Source organism: Papio anubis, chromosome 7 (assembly GCF_008728515.1).
Source record: "Papio anubis isolate 15944 chromosome 7, Panubis1.0, whole genome shotgun sequence".
Lineage (NCBI taxonomy): Eukaryota > Metazoa > Chordata > Mammalia > Primates > Cercopithecidae > Papio > Papio anubis.
Window position 1 is genome coordinate 143929062 of NC_044982.1, and position 17900 is coordinate 143946961.

Genomic DNA, 17900 nt, shown 5'->3' on the forward strand with positions numbered 1-17900 from the left:
GCTGCAAATGCCGTTAATTCATTCCTTTTTTATGGCTGAGTAGTATTCCATCCTGTGTGTGTGTGTGTGTGTGTGTGTGTGTATACGTGTGTGTATATATATACATATATGTGTGTTTGTGTGTATATGTATGTGTATGTGTATATATGTGTGTATATATTGATATGTCACAGTTTATCCACTCTTTGATGGGCATTTGAGTTGGGGCCGTGATTTTGCAATTGCGAATTGTAACTGCTAAAAATGTGTGTGCAAGTATCTTTTTCATATAATGACTTCTTTTCCTCTGCAAAGATGGTGGGACTGAGTATTTGGGGTGTCTCCCAGGTCCTGCAGGAACAGTCCCCTGCTTCAGAAGGTCTGTGGGTTCTCTGTGGATTCCTGGTTTGTTCTTGCAGTCGTTCTGAAGCTAAAATTCATGATGTGAGCCTCTGTGCGCTCCTCCGTCCATCTGAGTCGGAGCTCCAATCTAGTCCTGCCTCCCATCCACGATGTCAGCAAACTCCCTTGTTATTTTTTGATAGCAGCCAAAAAATGTGGATATGAGGTGGTTTTCCTCCCCCCCGTTTATTGAGATCCACTGCTTTAGGTTAATTGCCAGCATCACATACATATAAGCTGATTGAGCTCAAGTTTATGTAACTATTCTTGTCTTATCTGTTCTTTCAACAATCTCTTATGGCCTGGCTTTTTGTGCATTTTTTTCTTCTGTAATGGCAACCTTACTGGTGTAATTAGTAGTCCAAATATATTTGGATAGTTCTTATGCTTATGTACTAAGGAGCTAAAGAGGGAATATTACAAGATGGTTAGAAGTGCACACTCTGGAGATGAAATGCTTGTCATGGATCTCTGAATCTGTCACTTGCTAACTTTCTGATTTGGGGACAAATTAACTTCTGTCTTATTTTTCTTTTTATCATCTGTAAATGGGGTATACCTTCTTCATAGGGTCATTGTAAAGGTTAAATGAGGAAGACAGTGCTTCCTGACTTTTTTCACATGACACACGTAGAAAATGATAAATTTTTACAGGTGAGTAAAAGAATACGCTACAAGGAAATCCTACATAGACCTTGCGTGAGCGCCTCCAGTACTGGTGGAATCAGTAGTCCAGCTAGACTTCCAGCTCGTTAATGGACCACAAGTATATTATAGGATATGTGTTGAAGAACTGTGAATTCATTCTTGAAAAATATTTTAAACACACAGCAGAAGTTTAGAAAGCCTGAGTCATTGTTTCATACAAGTAGAGAGGACACTTCAGTAACTAAAGAACTACCATTCTTGCCAGGCAAGAAACTCAGCATCTTAAATTATAGAATGTCTCTCCTAGATATATTAAAGTTTTCATGCTTCATAAAGGTGTTAAACATTTGCAACTGTCTTTCAGGTATTGTTTCAATATCTTTTTTTTTTTTTTTTTTGAGACGGAGTCTCGCGCTGTGTCGCCCAGGCTGGAGTGCAGTGGCGCGATCTCGGCTCACTGCAAGCTCCGCCTCCCAGGTTCAGGCCATTCTCCTGCCTCAGCCTCCGAGTAGCTGGGACTACAGGCGCCCGCCACCACGCCCGGCTAGTTTTTTGTATTTTTAGTAGAGACGGGGTTTCACCATGTTAGCCAGGATGGTCTCGATCTCCTGACCTCGTGATCCGCCCGCCTCGGCCTCCCAAAGTGCTGGGATTACAGGCTTGAGCCACCGCGCCCGGCCTGTTTCAATATCTTACAATGTTTAGTCGACATGTGATTAGTAATTAAGAACTCATTAAGTCTTTGGGCTACATATTGCTTATTGATTGTGGTTATCATTTCATTACCTAATTCTCACTTTTGTCTATAATTAGGGTCGTCGGGCTGTTAAAGCGGGTGCTTATGCTGCTTGCCAGGAAGCAAAGGAAGATATAAAGGTAACTTTCTGAATTAGGGGGAAAAAGAGAAGTTAAAGACAAATGTACATTACAAGAGCCCAAGTAGAATAATTTGAGCGATGATGTTGTTGAAGTGGTTTGGGGCACCTACATGCAGAGATTTGGAACTGGCAGGATTATGTGATTTCTTTTTTTAAAGTATAAATGCCTTAACTAAAAGCAAATTTTAAATGCTATTTTTTTGGTTTGTTCCCTTCATTTGTAGAGTCATTCAGAAAATGTCTCTCAACATCCACTTCATGTAGAAGTATTACACTCAGAGATTATGGCTCATCAGAAATTTGCTTTGCGTCTTGGTTCCTGGATGAACAAAATTATGAGCTATTCAAGTAAGCATACCTCCTGTTTTTCTTGTTTCTGATAAAATACTGTGTTTTTTATAGTCACAAATTTTAAAATGTCATCGAGTATGAAATACAGTTTTTCTTTTTTATTTTTTTTTTTTTAAATTTATTTATTATTATTATACTTTAAGTTGTAGGGTACATGTGCATAACATGCAGGTTTGTTACATATGTATACTTGTGCCATGTTAGTCTGCTGCACCCATCAACTCGTCATTTACATCAGGTATAACTCCCAATGCAATCCCTCCCCCCTCCCCCCTCCCCATGATAGGCCCCGGTGTGTGATGTTCCCCTTCCTGAGTCCAAGTGATCTCGTTGTTCAGTTCCCACCTATGAGTGAGAACATGCGGTGTTTGGTTTTCTGTTCTTGTGATAGTTTGCTAAGAATGATGGTTTCCAGCTGCATCCATGTCCCTACAAAGGACGCAAACTCATCCTTTTTTATGGCTGCATAGTATTCCATGGTGTATATGTGCCACATTTTCTTAATCCAATCTGTCACTGATGGACATTTGGATTGATTCCAAGTCTTTGCTATTGTGAATAGTGCTGCAATAAACATACGTGTGCATGTGTCTTTATAGCAGCATAATTTATAATCCTTTGGGTATATCCCCAGTAATGGGATGGCTGGGTCATATGGTACATCTAGTTCTAGATCCTTGAGGAATCGCCATACTGTTTTCCATAATGGTTGAACTAGTTTACAATCCCACCAACAGTGTAAAAGTGTTCCTATTTCTCCACATCCTCTCCAGCACCTGTTGTTTCCTGACTTTTTAATGATCGCCATTCTAACTGGTGTGAGATGGTATCTCATTGTGGTTTTGATTTGCATTTCTCTGATGGCCAGTGATGATGAGCATTTTTTCATATGTCTGTTGGCTGTATGAATGTCCTCTTTTGAGAAATGTCTGTTCATATCTTTTGCCCACTTTTTGATGGGGTTGTTTGTTTTTTTCTTGTACATTTGTTGGAGTTCTTTGTAGGTTCTGGATATTAGCCCTTTGTCAGATGAGTAGATTGCAAAAATTTTCTCCCATTCTGTAGGTTGCCTGTTCACTCTGATGGTAGTTTCTTTTGCTGTGCAGAAGCTCTTTAGTTTAATTAGATCCCATTTGTCAATTTTAGCTTTTGCTGCCGTTGCTTTTGGTGTTTTAGACATGAAGTCTTTGCCCATGCCTATGTCCTGAATGGTACTACCTAGGTTTTCCTCTAGGATTTTTATGGTATTAGGTCTAACATTTAAGTCTCTAATCCATCTTGAATTAATTTTCGTATAAGGAGTAAGGAAAGGATCCAGTTTCAGCTTTCTACTGATGGCTAGCCAATTTTCCCAGCACCATTTATTAAATAGGGAATCCTTTCCCCATTTCTTGTTTTTCTCAGGTTTGTCAAAGATCAGATGGCTGTAGATGTGTGGTATTATTTCTGAGGACTCTGTTCTGTTCCATTGGTCTATATCTCTGTTTTGGTACCAGTACCATGCTGTTTTGGTTACTGTAGCCTTGTAGTATAGTTTGAAGTCAGGTAGCGTGATGCCTCCAGCTTTGTTCTTTTGACTTAGGATTGTCTTGGAGATGCGGGCTCTTTTTTGGTTCCATATGAACTTTAAAGCAGTTTTTTCCAATTCTGTGAAGAAACTCATTGGTAGCTTGATGGGGATGGCATTGAATCTATAAATTACCTTGGGCAGTATGGCCATTTTCACGATATTGATTCTTCCTATCCATGAGCATGGTATGTTCTTCCATTTGTTTGTGTCCTCTTTTATTTCACTGAGCAGTGGTTTGTAGTTCTCCTTGAAGAGGTCCTTTACATCCCTTGTAAGTTGGATTCCTAGGTATTTGATTCTCTTTGAAGCAATTGTGAATGGAAGTTCATTCATGATTTGGCTCTGTGTTTGTCTGTTATTGGTGTATAAGAATGCTTGTGATTTTTGCACATTAATTTTGTATCCTGAGACTTTGCTGAAGTTGCTTATCAGCTTAAGGAGATTTTGGGCTGAGACAATGGGGTTTTCTAAATATACAATCATGTCATCTGCAAAGAGGGACAATTTGACTTCTTCTTTTCCTAACTGAATACCCCTGATTTCTTTCTCTTGCCTAATTGCCCTAGCCAGAACTTCCAACACTATGTTGAATAGGAGTGGTGAGAGAGGGCATCCCTGTCTTGTGCCAGTTTTCAAAGGGAATTTTTCCAGTTTTTGCCCATTCAGTATGATATTGGCTGTGGGTTTGTCATAAATAGCTCTTATTATTTTGAGGTACGTTCCATCAATACCGAATTTATTGAGCGTTTTTAGCATGAAGGGCTGTTGAATTTTGTCAAAAGCCTTTTCTGCATCTATTGAGATAATCATGTGGTTCTTGTCTTTGGTTCTGTTTATATGCTGGATTATGTTTATTGATTTGCGAATGTTGAACCAGCCTTGCATCCCAGGGATGAAGCCCACTTGATCATGGTGGATAAGCTTTTTGATGTGTTGTTGAATCCGGTTTGCCAGTATTTTATTGAGGATTTTTGCATCGATGTTCATCAGGGATATTGGTCTAAAATTCTCTTTTTTTGTTGTGTCTCTGCCAGGCTTTGGTATCAGGATGATGTTGGCCTCATAAAATGAGTTAGGGAGGATTCCCTCTTTTTCTATTGATTGGAATAGTTTCAGAAGGAATGGTACCAACTCCTCCTTATACCTCTGGTAGAATTCAGCTGTGAATCCATCTGGTCCTGGACTTTTTTTGGTTGGTAGGCTATTAATTATTGCCTCAATTTCAGAGCCTACTATTGGTCTATTCAGGGATTCAACTTCTTCCTGGTTTAGTCTTGGAAGAGTGTAAGTGTCCAGGAAATTATCCATTTCTTCTAGGTTTTCCAGTTTATTTGCGTAGAGGTGTTTATAGTATTCTCTGATGGTAGTTTGTATTTCTGTGGGGTCGGTGGTGATATCCCCTTTATCATTTTTAATTGCGTCGATTTGATTCTTCTCTCTTTTCTTCTTTATTAGTCTTGCTAGTGGTCTGTCAATTTTGTTTTGTTTATTTTTTTGGTTTATACACTTTGATTAATTTTCAGGGTTGCATTTCAAATGCATAATATCTTAAGATATTATTTCAAGTGCATAGTATCAAATAATACCTTTTTGTTGACTGTTGAGTCTTTGATGTTGACAGAATTATTCTTTACATCAAATGTGGGAGGATTAATGTTAGTCTTTTCACATGTTATAGGAAATGTATTTTTAGGATAAATATTATAAGAATAAAAATTATGGCTGAGTGCAGTGGCTTGTGTCAGTAATCCCAGCACTGTGAGAGGCTGAGGCGGGAGGATCACCTGAGCCCAGGAGTTCAAGACCAACCTGGGCAACAGAGTGAGATTCATCTCTATTTAAAAAGAAAAAGAATACAAGTTGTGTAATTGTGTGACCTCTTTTGTTTGTAGGTGACTTTAGGCAGATCTTTTGCCAAGCATGCCTTAGAGAAGAACCTGACTCAGAGAATCCCTGTCTCATAAGCAGGTTAATGCTTTGGGATGCAAAGCTTTATAAAGGTAAGTAGACATTTGCTTATGCTTTTTGTCAGGAAGCAAAGGAAGATTATGATCTTAAAGTGGAGCTGTAATATCTTTTGTTTATTAAATTAGTTATTAAATCTGTGATCTTGATTGATAAGCTATTACATGTGAATATCAAGTTTAACCAGTCAGTATGTATTCTTTGGTGTTAAAACGCAGGGATGTTATCTTTTAATTATAGAGTCTTTTCATTTAGTGAGAGCCAGTCAAAAAGAGTATATATGTGTGTGTGTGTATATATATATATATGTATACATGTATCTATAAATTCAGGTAGTAATGCCATTGTTGAGTGGCAAAAAAAAAGCTCTTTTCATTGTAAAAATCTAAATGAAGAACAAAGTGTAAAAGTCAAGAGAAAGGCTAAAAGCATGGAGAAGGAAAAGTTCAGAGTAAGAGTACTTTTGAGTGAAATAGAAAAAGAATGAAAAGGTTGAGAGAGAATCAATTGAAGTGTAAGATGAAGTGGTGGGAGGGGTACAGAAAAAAAGGGAAAAGGCAATATATGTGTATTTTAAATTCTAGTTATTAAATATTAATACAATAAATACTGTTTATATTTGAGGTCTGTTTGCATGTGAAATAATTTTATAATATTCTGCCACTCTAATAGATGGAATGTTTTTGGTTTTTGCCTTGGTGATTCGCCTCATTCCCCCACCCTCCCCAAAATAATCTATAGGTGCCCGTAAGATCCTTCATGAATTGATCTTCAGCAGTTTTTTTATGGAGATGGAATACAAAAAACTCTTTGCTATGGAATTTGTGAAGGTAATTATTTATAAATTAGATCTCAGTAAATACAAATAGGCAGTTTTTATAAATGAATTAATAGAAACAGATAATTATGAATCCAAAATTAAATGTTATGATTCATTTCTTTATCAAAAGTTCATTCTTGGCCCTGAGAGTTGACTCACCCCTGTAATCCCAGCACTTTGGGAGGCGGAGGTGGGTGGATCATTTAAAGTCAGGAGCTCGAGACCAGCCTGGCCAACATGGTGAAACCCCATCTCTACTAAAAATACAGAAATTAGCTGGGCATGGTGGCGGGTGCCTGTAGCCCCAGCTACTCAGGAGGCTGAGGCAGGAAAATCGCTTGAACCCTGGAGATGGAGGTTGCCGTGAGGCAAGATTGCGCCACCACACCCTAGTCTGGGCAACAGAGTGAGACTCCTGTCTCAAAAAAAAAAGTTCGTTCTCATACATTACATAAATATTTTCACAAGTGTCATTTGCTTGTATAGAAACAGCGCTCTTAGAGAAGAGATAGGTGGAAAATGACCTACTGACCCAGAGCAAAGGGAGATTATCACATTCACATATGCATTCAGTCTGCCTAGTCATTTATTTGCCTGTTTGTAAAATTACAATAAGAATAGAAGTAACTAATTGATAAAGGATAGCAGGAAAGAAGAACAGATGTGTATGCTAAAGTGGGGTGCAGAAATTAGGTGGCCAAGGGTTTTACTTAATTGTTGGAAGCTAAAATGTGAGGCTAAAATTTACAGCTTTTTAATGTTTTATTAATCTATCATATATCTCTTACCTTACTGTGTCTTTTTGTCTATCAACCAAATTAGATTGCAAGGTTATACATATCAGGGACTCCTTTCAATCTTTTATTTTGCCTTATATAAAGGTATCCAGTAATACTTGTTGATTTCCTCTGATTTTGAGTTGCAGTCAATTCTGTAAGACTTAAGATAGATATAGGACCCAAGATGGAATTGGAAGCAGAGAAAGAAATAATGATTGTTGTAAGCAAATGACACTGTGGGATAAGATACCTGCATTCCCTGGATTTTATATGCAGACTTACAAGTAACTAAGACATTTGTTGTATGTCTTATCCTTCATCAGTGATGGCAACTTAAGATGTTCTCTTCTAAAACTCTTTAGATATAGAATATTGGACCATATGTGTGATCTGAAATGAAATTTTGTTTTCTTATACAAAAGCTAATCTCCCTACTTAGATGATTTTTTTTGTACACCGTGGTTACCCCTTAAACTTTGTAGGAATTTTGGAGGGTAAAGTATCCAACTTCAAATAGGTTAAGTATCCAGCTTTGTGCCTTGCACATAATAGATGCCTGTTATGTGACTGAATGTATTACCATTTTTGTTCTCCCAGTTTATCAGAGTTGTTTTGCAGCTGTTATGTACCAGTATGGGAAAGAAGTTATTTGCAGCCAGCATCCATTCTGTTTAAGGCTGGATTCAATCTGACTGGTTGGTTTTTCTGGGTCATATCAGTTGTTAAATACTTTGAATATATTCCCTGCCCAATACCATTAGAGTAGAAGCTGCTAAAGGTTGCCCCAGATTCTGTTTGGAGAAAGGATAAACTATACCATTGCAGTCCTCTGTTTTTTTGTTTTTTTGTTTTTTAACCTGTATGTATGTTTTAATAGTTTCCACTTCTATCTCTGCTAAATTGAGTAGGTGAATTTTTACTTGATTTGTTGTTTGTTATTCTCCTTCTAAGATATTTTTGTTGATCATAATATCTTGCCTTAATAAATAGGAATTATCTTACTTGACATTTTATGGATAGAAACTTGCAGCAGTTATTAAAATTGGGATTTTTTAAAGGTCTTTAGTAGTGATTTATAATTGATTCTCTACTTATATATTTCAGTATTATAAACAACTACAAAAAGAATATATCAGTGATGATCATGACAGAAGTATCTCTATAACTGCACTTTCAGTTCAGATGTTTACTGTTCCTACTCTGGTATGTATTGATTATATTCCTTTTCAATCTTTCTAAGTAAAACTTGTTTTGCTTTGTAAGAATTCTACTTAATGTTGAATCAAATTAGAACAATGTTAGAATCAGTAAGTTGGGCTATGTGAATACTTTAGTGCTACCCAAGGACTAGTTAACTAGGCGCTGCCTTGGTTCAGATGTCCTCATCAATGCAGATGACACCTAGAACTGGTTTCTTACTTTCTAGAGTAACTTACGAACCCTGCCTTTTCAAACCAAAAATATTTTATTTTTAAGTTATTGTTTGTAGGCAGATAGAGTAAGATAAAACTAAGAAGCGGGAGAGTGTGCCTGTCAAGCATTTGGGAGAGATGGTGCTACATAGGCCTGGGAGTAGAGTGGAAGATTCTGCTTCCTTTGTATACTACTACTTTTCTTTGTTTTTTGTTTTTTGGTTTTTGAGACAGAGTCTTGCTGGGTTGCCCTGGCTGGAGTGCAGTGGGACGACCTTGGCTCACTGCAGCCTCTGCTTCCCGGGTTCAAGCGATTCTCATGCCTTAGCCACCCAAGTAACTGGGATTATGGGCATGCACTACCATGCCTGGCTAATTTTTGTATTTTTAATAGAGACGGGGTTTCACCATGTTGGCCAGGCTGGTCTCAAACTTCTGACCTCAGGTGATCTGCCAGCCTTAGCCTCCCAAAGTGCTGGGATTACAGGTGTGAGCCACCGCGCCCAGCCCTACTTCTTTTCTTGTTTGGAATTAGATAGTTAACCAAACTTGGTTAATTGTTTCTAGTTTACTTTTTCAAAAGGAAGGGGAGGAGAATTTAGATTGGGGTAAGGAGGAGATTTCAGAATAGATCGTAGTGTGCTAGAAGTCATGAAATACATCTTTGTTGTACTTTGCTCATCATGTGATTTTTTTTTTTTTTTTTTGAGACAGAGTCTCGCTCTGTCACTCAGGCTGGAGTGTATTAGCACAATCTCGGCTCACCGCAACCTCTGCCTCCTGGTTCAAGCGATTCTCCTGCCTCAGCCTCCTGAATAGCTGAGATTACAGGCATTGCCACCACACCCAGCTAATTTTTGTATTTTTTGTGGAGAAGGGGTTTTGCCATGTTGACCAGGGTAGTCTCGAACTCCTGACCTCAGGTGATCCGCCTGCCTCGGCCTCCCAAAATCCTGGGATTACAGGCATGAGCCACTACACCTGGCTTCATTGTGTGATTACTGATGATAAACATTTATCTAGATAACCTGTCTAATGGGGTTGGAGTATCCAAATAGGTGTTATCTGGTTACCCAGGAGTAGGGAATTTTTTTCTTTTAGAAAATAACTTCTTAGTAGTTGCTATTCAGTGCAACTAAGGACTGTGTTTAACATTCAATAACAAATATTTATTTAAAATAACTTATGGACTAACCAAATGAATGAATAAATTAAGTCCATACCACAGTGAGTTAATGCTAAAGAAAATATTCTTGAAATATTCTGCAGGCTCGACATCTTATTGAAGAGCAGAATGTTATCTCTGTCATTACTGAAACTCTGCTAGAAGTTTTACCTGAGTACTTGGACAGGAACAATAAATTCAACTTCCAGGGTTACAGCCAGGACAAACTGGGAAGAGTATATGCAGTAATATGTGACCTAAAGTAAGTTGTTCAAGTCAAAACGTGAGGGCACCTGTTAAACTCAGTGTGCTTATTTGCTCTGTCTTATAAGTAATCCTGTGATCATTTTGGTTATCTAGAATTCTCTTTATAATGATGGCAAGTACAAAGAACTGTTACTACCTTGCATTAATAAATGTCTTCAGTGAAGTCTTCTTATTGAGTTGTAAAACCTGGTTAATAAAGACACTATTGAGGAGAGGCCTGTTGCAAGAACTTAGGGTCTTCTGGGGTCACTAAATGCATTCGCGTTGTAATTACCATACTTTTCACTCACTTCCACTCACACACTTTGGTTCTGTCCTTCCTATATAGTCTCTTTGTGCATAGTTTCAGATAATCTATTGATGTAAATTTCTTTCTTTTCTTTTTTCTTTTTTTTTTTTTTTGAGACAGGGTCTCGCTCTGTTGCCCAAGCTGGAGTGCAGTGATGCAAACATGGCTCACTGAAGCCTCGACCTCCTGGGCTCAAGTGATCCTCCTGCCTCAGCCTCCCATGTAGCTGGGACCACAGGCATGTGCCACACACCTGGCTAATTTTGTATTGTTTTGTAGAGACAGAGTCTCACCTTTTGTTGCCCAGGCTGATTTCGAACTCCTGGGCTCAAGCAATCCTTCTGCTTTGGCCTCCCATAATGTTGGGATTACAGGCATGAGCTACTGTGCCTGGCTATTAACTTTTTTTTTAACTCCCTTTTTGCTGTACTGTTGATCCCCCATATCTGTGGGTTCCACATCTGTGGGTTCAACCAACCACAGATTGAAAATACTCCACTTTTTAAAAATTGCTGGAAGGCTGAGGCAGAAGGATCACTTGAACCTTGGAGGTGGAGGTTGTTGTGAGCCAAGATTGTGCCACTGCACTCCAGCCTGGCAATGGAGCGAGACTCTATCTCAAAAAAAAAAAAAAAAAAAAAATTGCATCTATATCAGACCAGCCTGGACAACATAGCGAGACCTTGTTTCTACAAAAATAAAAATAAAAATTAGCCAGGTATGGCAGTGTAAGCCCGTATTCCTGGCTACTCCAGATGCAGAGCCGAGAAGATCACTTGAGCCCAGGGGTTTGAGGTTGCAGTTAACTGTGATCATGCCACTGCGCTCCAGCCTGGGCAACAGAGCGGGATCCTATCTCTAAAAAAATAAAATAAAGTTTAGTAAATTGTTATGTTTTATCTTCAGTATAAGTGGAGATGGTAGGTAAATTCAGTAGTGAATCAATATGTAGCCATTGCAATTGAAATTTGTTTCTCAGCCAAATTATGCAAAAATTACATGTTGTACAAAACAAAAACTCCTAATGGCAGTCCTTAAAGTTATTGTTAAGTCAGTGAATATAGAAAAACAAAATCTCTCCACCGTGGCTGTCATTACTGTGAAGTATTCTTATAACTGAGTTATTTTTATATCCAGTTAAGTGGTGCATAATCACTTGTTTTATCATATTTTATGGGTCTCTGACTATAGCTAGTCTTTACGGTGAATAGTTTAGAGCCAGCACATCCCTAAATACCTACCCTTATAGTAGAACTTTAAGGTGTCTGGTTTGGAAGGCAACTTCAAATCTTCTGATGCTTACAATTCCTCCCCTATATCCCAACCTAAATGTAGATATCTCTAGTGACCAGGGGAAGGGAAAATTAACACCTGTTCTGCAGGTACTGTGTAATTCGCTTTCATAAGAATCCTGTGAAATTTATTGGTAACTGCTATGTGCCAAGGAGCTTTGCTTATTTTACCTGATTATATTCTTGCACCATTCTTAGAAGGTACTTGATATAATCTTACCTTGTAGATTGTAAATATTTGCCTAAGTTCACAAAGCTAGTAAGTGGCAGAACTGAGATTTGATTATAAACACCATTTATCTGTAAAACTCATGTTCCTTCTACTATGTCATGTAGCCTCACAGGATACATAAACAGCAACACAAAACCTGCTCTGAAACCTGGCCTAACACACCAATCACAAAAACTCTTTATTTAGCAAATAATTCATATTCACTGTTTCCTCAGTCTCTCATTTTAGAAATTCTGTAGTAACATCTTACTCTTTCCTTGCATGTTTATTTACTAATTTCCCCTGAAACCTTGTTTTTAAATTAGTTAGAAATAACCACACTCAATGTATTTTCTTCCCAGGATAAAGTCTAAATTCTGTCAGAATTTGTAGGTCTTCATAGTTTAGCTTTGTGTTTATCTGACTGTACCTCAGCATGAAATAAGTTTGTTGGTACTAGTAGGTACTCTGTTCAGCCTGCGTTAGGAAATTTTCATTCTCTCAAAGCAGCACATTCCAACTTTGGATAGCTTCTTCCAACTATTAGAAAGTTTCCTATTGTATATTGAACTCTTGTCTTTTTTTGTAGCTTTTATTTTCTGGTTCTAGTTCTCTCTTTGTCCATTCAGAACAACTTCGATTCTCATTTAACTTGAAGAAGTGTTTAAAGGCAGCAGTCATGTCTGCCAGGTCTTTTCTGCATTGAGTTGCATTTATTTCTTAACTGGTCCCGTTTCATGTTGGTTAAAATTCCTTCTAAATCATTGTCCTTCTGTACTGAACCTGTTTCTGGTGCATGTATACCGTTTATGTGCGAAGAAATGAACACAGTTCTCCAACTGAGATCTGCCTGGTAAAACATAGAAGGGAGGGATTACCTCTCTTATTCTAAAAAATGTATGTCTATTACTTCAGTTTGGTCAGTTGCTCTTTGGGAGGTATCTCATGGGGTACTTTGTTTCTCAGTTGCTAATTTATTGTGGAAATGCAACTTAGAAAAGAGATGCAGTTGAACCTTGGTTCTATTGAGGAGAAAAATATTGTTTATTACTCCAACCTGTTCCTTTGTTCCATTTCCGGAAAGTATAGCACATTCTCAAACCAAATCACTCCCTTAATGTCTCACCCTGTCCACACTTTCTCCCTCTTTTCCCATTGCTTTTGCCACCTATTTTTATCTACAAACTTCTTTTCCTTCCCTTCCTTACCCTTTTGTTTGTTCCAGTTCCTCATATCTTCTTGATAAGTCATTTGGAGAAGTCACTCATGAGCTATGTGAGATGGCTAGAAACCAAAAATAAATTCTCTTCTAGATCAGTGCTTCTCAGATTTTAATGTGAATGCAAATCATCTGGGAGCTGCTTTTTTTTTTTTTAATTTAACTTTTATTTTGAGTTCAGGGGTACATGTGCAGGCTTGCTACATAGGTAAACTTGTGTCATGGCGGGTTGTTGTTAAGATTATTTTGTCACCCAAGTATTAAGCCTAGTACCCATTAGTTATTTTTCCAGATCCTTTCCCTCCTCCCAACCTCAGTCCTCTGATAGACCCCAGTGTGTGTTGTTCCCCTCTATGCGTCCATGCGTTCTCATCATTTAGTTCCCACTTGTAAGTGAGAACATGTGGTATTTGGTTTTCTGTTTCTGCATTGTTTTGCTACGGATAATGGCCTCCAGCTCCATCCACGTTCCCAGAAAAGATGTGATCTCATTCTTTTTCCGGCTGCATAGTATTCCATGGTGTATATGTACCACATTTTCTTTATCCAGTCTATCACTGATGGGCATTTAGGTTGATTCTATGTCTTTGCTATTGTGAATGCTGCAATGAATGTATGTGTGCATGTGTCTTTATAATAGAACAATTTATATTCCTTTGGGTGAATACCCAGTAATGGAATTGCCGGGTTGAATGATATTTCTGTTTTTAGATCTTCAAGGAATTGTCACACTGTATTCCATAATGCTTGAATTAATTTATGCTCCCACCAACAGTGTATAAGCATTCCTTTTTCCTTGCAGCCTCCCTGCATCTGTTACTTTTTACTTTTTAATAGTGGCCATTCTGACTGGTGTGAGATGGTATCTCATTGTGGTTTTGATTTGCATTTCTCCAGTGATCAGTGATGTTGAGCTTTATTTAATGTGATTGTTGGCAGCATGTATGTCTTCTTTTGAAAAGTGTCTATTCTATTCCTATCCTTTGCTCCCCCCGCTTTTTTTTTTCTTTTGAGACAGAGTCTTGCTCTGTCGCCCAGGCTGGAGTGCAGTGGCGCGATCTCCGCTCACTGCAAGCTCTGCCGCCTCCTGGGTTCACGCCATTCTCCTGCCTCAGCCTCCTTAGAAGCTGGGACTACAGGCGCCCGCCACCACACCCAGCTAATTTTTTTCTATTTTTAGTAGAGATGGGGTTTCGCCATGTTCGCCAGGATGGTCTCGATCTGCTGACCTCGTGATCCTCCCGCCTCGGCCTCCCAAAGTGCTGGGATTACAGGCGTGAGCCACTGCGCCCGGCCTCCCCGCTTTTTTTAATTTTAATTTTAATTTTAATTAATTAATTAATTAATTATTTTTTTATTTTTTTATTTTTTTGAGACGGAGTCTCGCTCTGTCGCCCAAGCTGGAGTGCAGTGGCCGGATCTCAGCTCACTGCAAGCTCCACCTCCCGGGTTCACGCCATTCTTCTGCCTCAGCCTCCCTAGTAGCTGGGACTACAGGCGCCCGCCACCTTGCCCAGCTAGTTTTTTGTATTTTTTTAGTAGAGACGGGGTTTCACCATGTTAGCCAGAATGGTCTCGATCTCCTGACCTTGTGATCCGCCCGTCTCGGCCTCCCAAAGTGCTGGGATTACAGGCTTGAGCCACCACGCCCGGCCTAATTTTTATTTTTTGAGACAGAGTCTTGCTCTGTCACCCAGGCTGGAATGCAGTAGCGCTATCTCAGCTCCCTGCAACCTCAGCCTCCTGGGTTCAAGTGATTCTCCTGCCTCAGCCTCCCGAGTAGCTGGGAATACAGGCGCACACTGCCATGCCTGGCTAATTTTTTGTATTTTAGTAGAGATATTTTAGTGGAGATGGGGTTTTACCATGTTGCCCAGGGTGGTCTTGAACTCCTGAGCTCAGGCAGTCTGCCCACCTTGGCCTCCCAAAGTGCTGGGATTACAGGAGTGAGCCACCACGCCCAGCCTCACTTACTAATTTTTTTTTTTTTTTTTGTAAATTTGTTTATATTCCTTATAGATGCTGGCTATTAGGCCTTTGTCAGATGCATAGTTTGCAAAAATTTTCTCCCATTCTATTGGTTGTCTCTTCACTGTGTTGATAGTTTCCTTTGCTGTGCAGAAGCAAGTCATCTGGGGAGCTTCCTTAAATTCAGATTCTAGGGCTGATTGTGTTGACTCATGTGCTTTGGAAGGCTGAGGCAGGAGGATTACTTGAGGCCAGGAGGTTGCAACCAGCCTGGGCAACATAGTGAGACTTTGTCTCTACAAAAAATAAAATTAGCCAGGTTTGGTGGCACGTGCCTGTAGTCTTGCTACTAGGGAGGCTGAGGCAGGAGGATTACTCGAGCCCGAGAGTTTGAAGTTGTGGTGAGCTATGATCGCACCATTGCACTCCAACCTGGGCAACAGAGTAAAGCCAACTTTAAAAAAATACGGGGGCAGGGGGAGGTCTGATTCAGCAGGTCTGATTAGAGCCTAAGATTTTGCGTCTCTAAAGAGTACTCAGGTGAGGCTGATGCTGCTGGTTAGTGGACCACACTCTGAGTAGTAGTGCTCTAGAAAGCAATGAAACATGAATGCCGTTTGTTCAGTGTGACAGATTTTAAACTTTAATCTTTTTTATCTTTTACTTTAAAGGAAAGATTTAGATGGTAATTCGTGTATTTGAATTAAATCTTTGCTAAGTTTCTTTGATGATTGTATTTTTAATGTACATTTACATATTAATGGGTATCTAAAGAGTGAGAAAAATTAAACCACAATCCTATCTTTACAGTTCAAAAAAATATATTTTCTTTGTTGCTTTGTCTTTATGTACCTCCATTACTACTTTTGCTTTTTTTTTTTTATTTTGAGATGGAGTGTTGCTGTGTCTCCCAGGCTGGAGTGCAGTGGCATGATCTCGGCTCACTGCAAGCTCGCCTCCTGGGTTCACGCCATTCTCCTGCCTCAGCCTCCCGAGTAGCTGGGACTACAGGCGCCCACTACCACACCTGGCTAATTTTTTGTGTTTTTAGTAGAGACGGGGTTTCACCGTGTTAGCCAGGATGGTCTCAGTTTCCTGACCTCATGATCCGCCTGCCTTGGCCTCCCAAAGTGCTGGGATTACAGGCATGAGCCATACATTACTTCTTTTATATATTATTTTAGTGTTTAACATTGAATTTCTGTCTACTATATGTATCTGTTTTTCTTACTATACTATGAACTTCAGGACAGGTGTGTCCATGTTTATGTTCCCAATACCTACAATATAACAGGAATTTATTCTCATTGGTCAAGTGCAAAATAGTGTTTAATACTTGTTAATAATTACTTCCTGACAACTCATTTCATGATAAACATTGTTCCCGTTGTATATGAAACCAGTCATTGTCTTTATAGCCAAAAGAAATATTGATCATACAGATTATAGGCTAAAATGAGTTTGTTTATCTCTTGAAACTAGTACATCCTGATGTGCAAGTCAAGATGACAGGTGCTTACATCCTTCTTCCGAGTTGTGGGTTATGAAAAACTGGAGGTAGAAAATCTGTTCCAAATTTCCTGAGGCTGAAAGAATTTCAGCTGGCCCTTTGGGTGATGGGTGTGCACAGTTTTAGGGAATCTGTACTGTGGTTGTCCAGAGTTAGCTGTGACAGGCTTGGTCAGTTCTAGGTTCACTTAATCAGACTAACCTCTGAGAATGTAGTGTATGAAGTCAGGTTTAGCTTGATATTTGCCTCTTCTAAAGCATTCATGTTTTACTGGTTGTATTTAAAATAAGGCAGAATAAATAATTTTAGCTCTACTTAGATCTTCTAATTGTTGTGAGAAATTACAATCCATAATTTTTATAAATCAACATTGTCTATAACCCTGAGAACCTTAAAATTATCTCAAAATAGAGAAGTGAAATCTTTCTTTCTTTCTTGAAACGATAGGTATATCCTGATCAGCAAACCCACAATATGGACAGAAAGATTAAGAATGCAGTTCCTTGAAGGTTTTCGATCTTTTTTGAAGATTCTTACCTGTATGCAGGTATGATCATTTTTCTGTACATCAGTAAGATAAATTTATTTTTAAAAATTTAACCCCAGTCTTTTGAAAACAGATTTTGGTTTTAATACAAGAAAGAATTTAGCAAAGTAGAAACAAGATTTAAACATTGACTCATTCATCCTGTTTTGATAGATCCTTTTATACACCTTAGTTTACTGTTGCTACTTTTTTTTTTTGAAGACAGAGTCTCGCTCTGTCGCCAGGCTGGAGTGCAGTGGTGTGATCGCGGCTCCCTGCAACCTCCGCCTCCCGAGTTCAAGTGATTCTCCTGCCTCAGCCTCCCGAGTAGCTGGGACTACAGGTGCCTGCCACCACGCCTGGCTAATTTTTGTATTTTTAGTAGAGATGGGGTTTCACCATGTTGGCCAGGATGGTCTCGATCTCTTGACCTCATGATCCATCCCCCAAAGTGCTGGGATTACAGGCGTGAGCCACTATGCCCGGCCTACTATTGCTACTTCTATTAATATTTACTGAATACTTACCATGTGATAAATGTGTAGTAAGCACTTTTCATGCATGGTCTCTTTTGAGCCTTATAGCAATCTTATTAAGTAGTTACTATTAATATTCTCATTTTACATGGAAGGGTTACTTGCATGTGCAG

The 17900-nt window shown here is 38.9% G+C and overlaps 1 protein-coding gene across 5 annotated transcripts in view; it reads left to right on the forward strand.

Annotated features, from left to right (window-relative positions):
• Positions 1 to 17900, forward strand: part of UBR1 (ubiquitin protein ligase E3 component n-recognin 1) — a 155681-nt gene that overhangs the window by 43348 nt on the left and 94433 nt on the right. For all 5 annotated transcript variants that reach the window (XR_002523040.2, XR_002523041.2, XM_017960573.3 and 2 more), the window contains 7 exons: positions 1843 to 1905; positions 2132 to 2255; positions 5721 to 5828; positions 6535 to 6623; positions 8497 to 8595; positions 10074 to 10231; positions 17173 to 17272. Coding sequence is in view for 3 of the 5 variants with exons in the window: in XM_017960573.3 (XP_017816062.2) it covers positions 1843 to 1905; positions 2132 to 2255; positions 5721 to 5828; positions 6535 to 6623; positions 8497 to 8595; positions 10074 to 10231; positions 17173 to 17272 (741 nt within the window). In the remaining 2 variants the exon portion in view is untranslated. The remainder of the gene's footprint in view (positions 1 to 1842; positions 1906 to 2131; positions 2256 to 5720; positions 5829 to 6534; positions 6624 to 8496; positions 8596 to 10073; positions 10232 to 17172; positions 17273 to 17900) is intronic.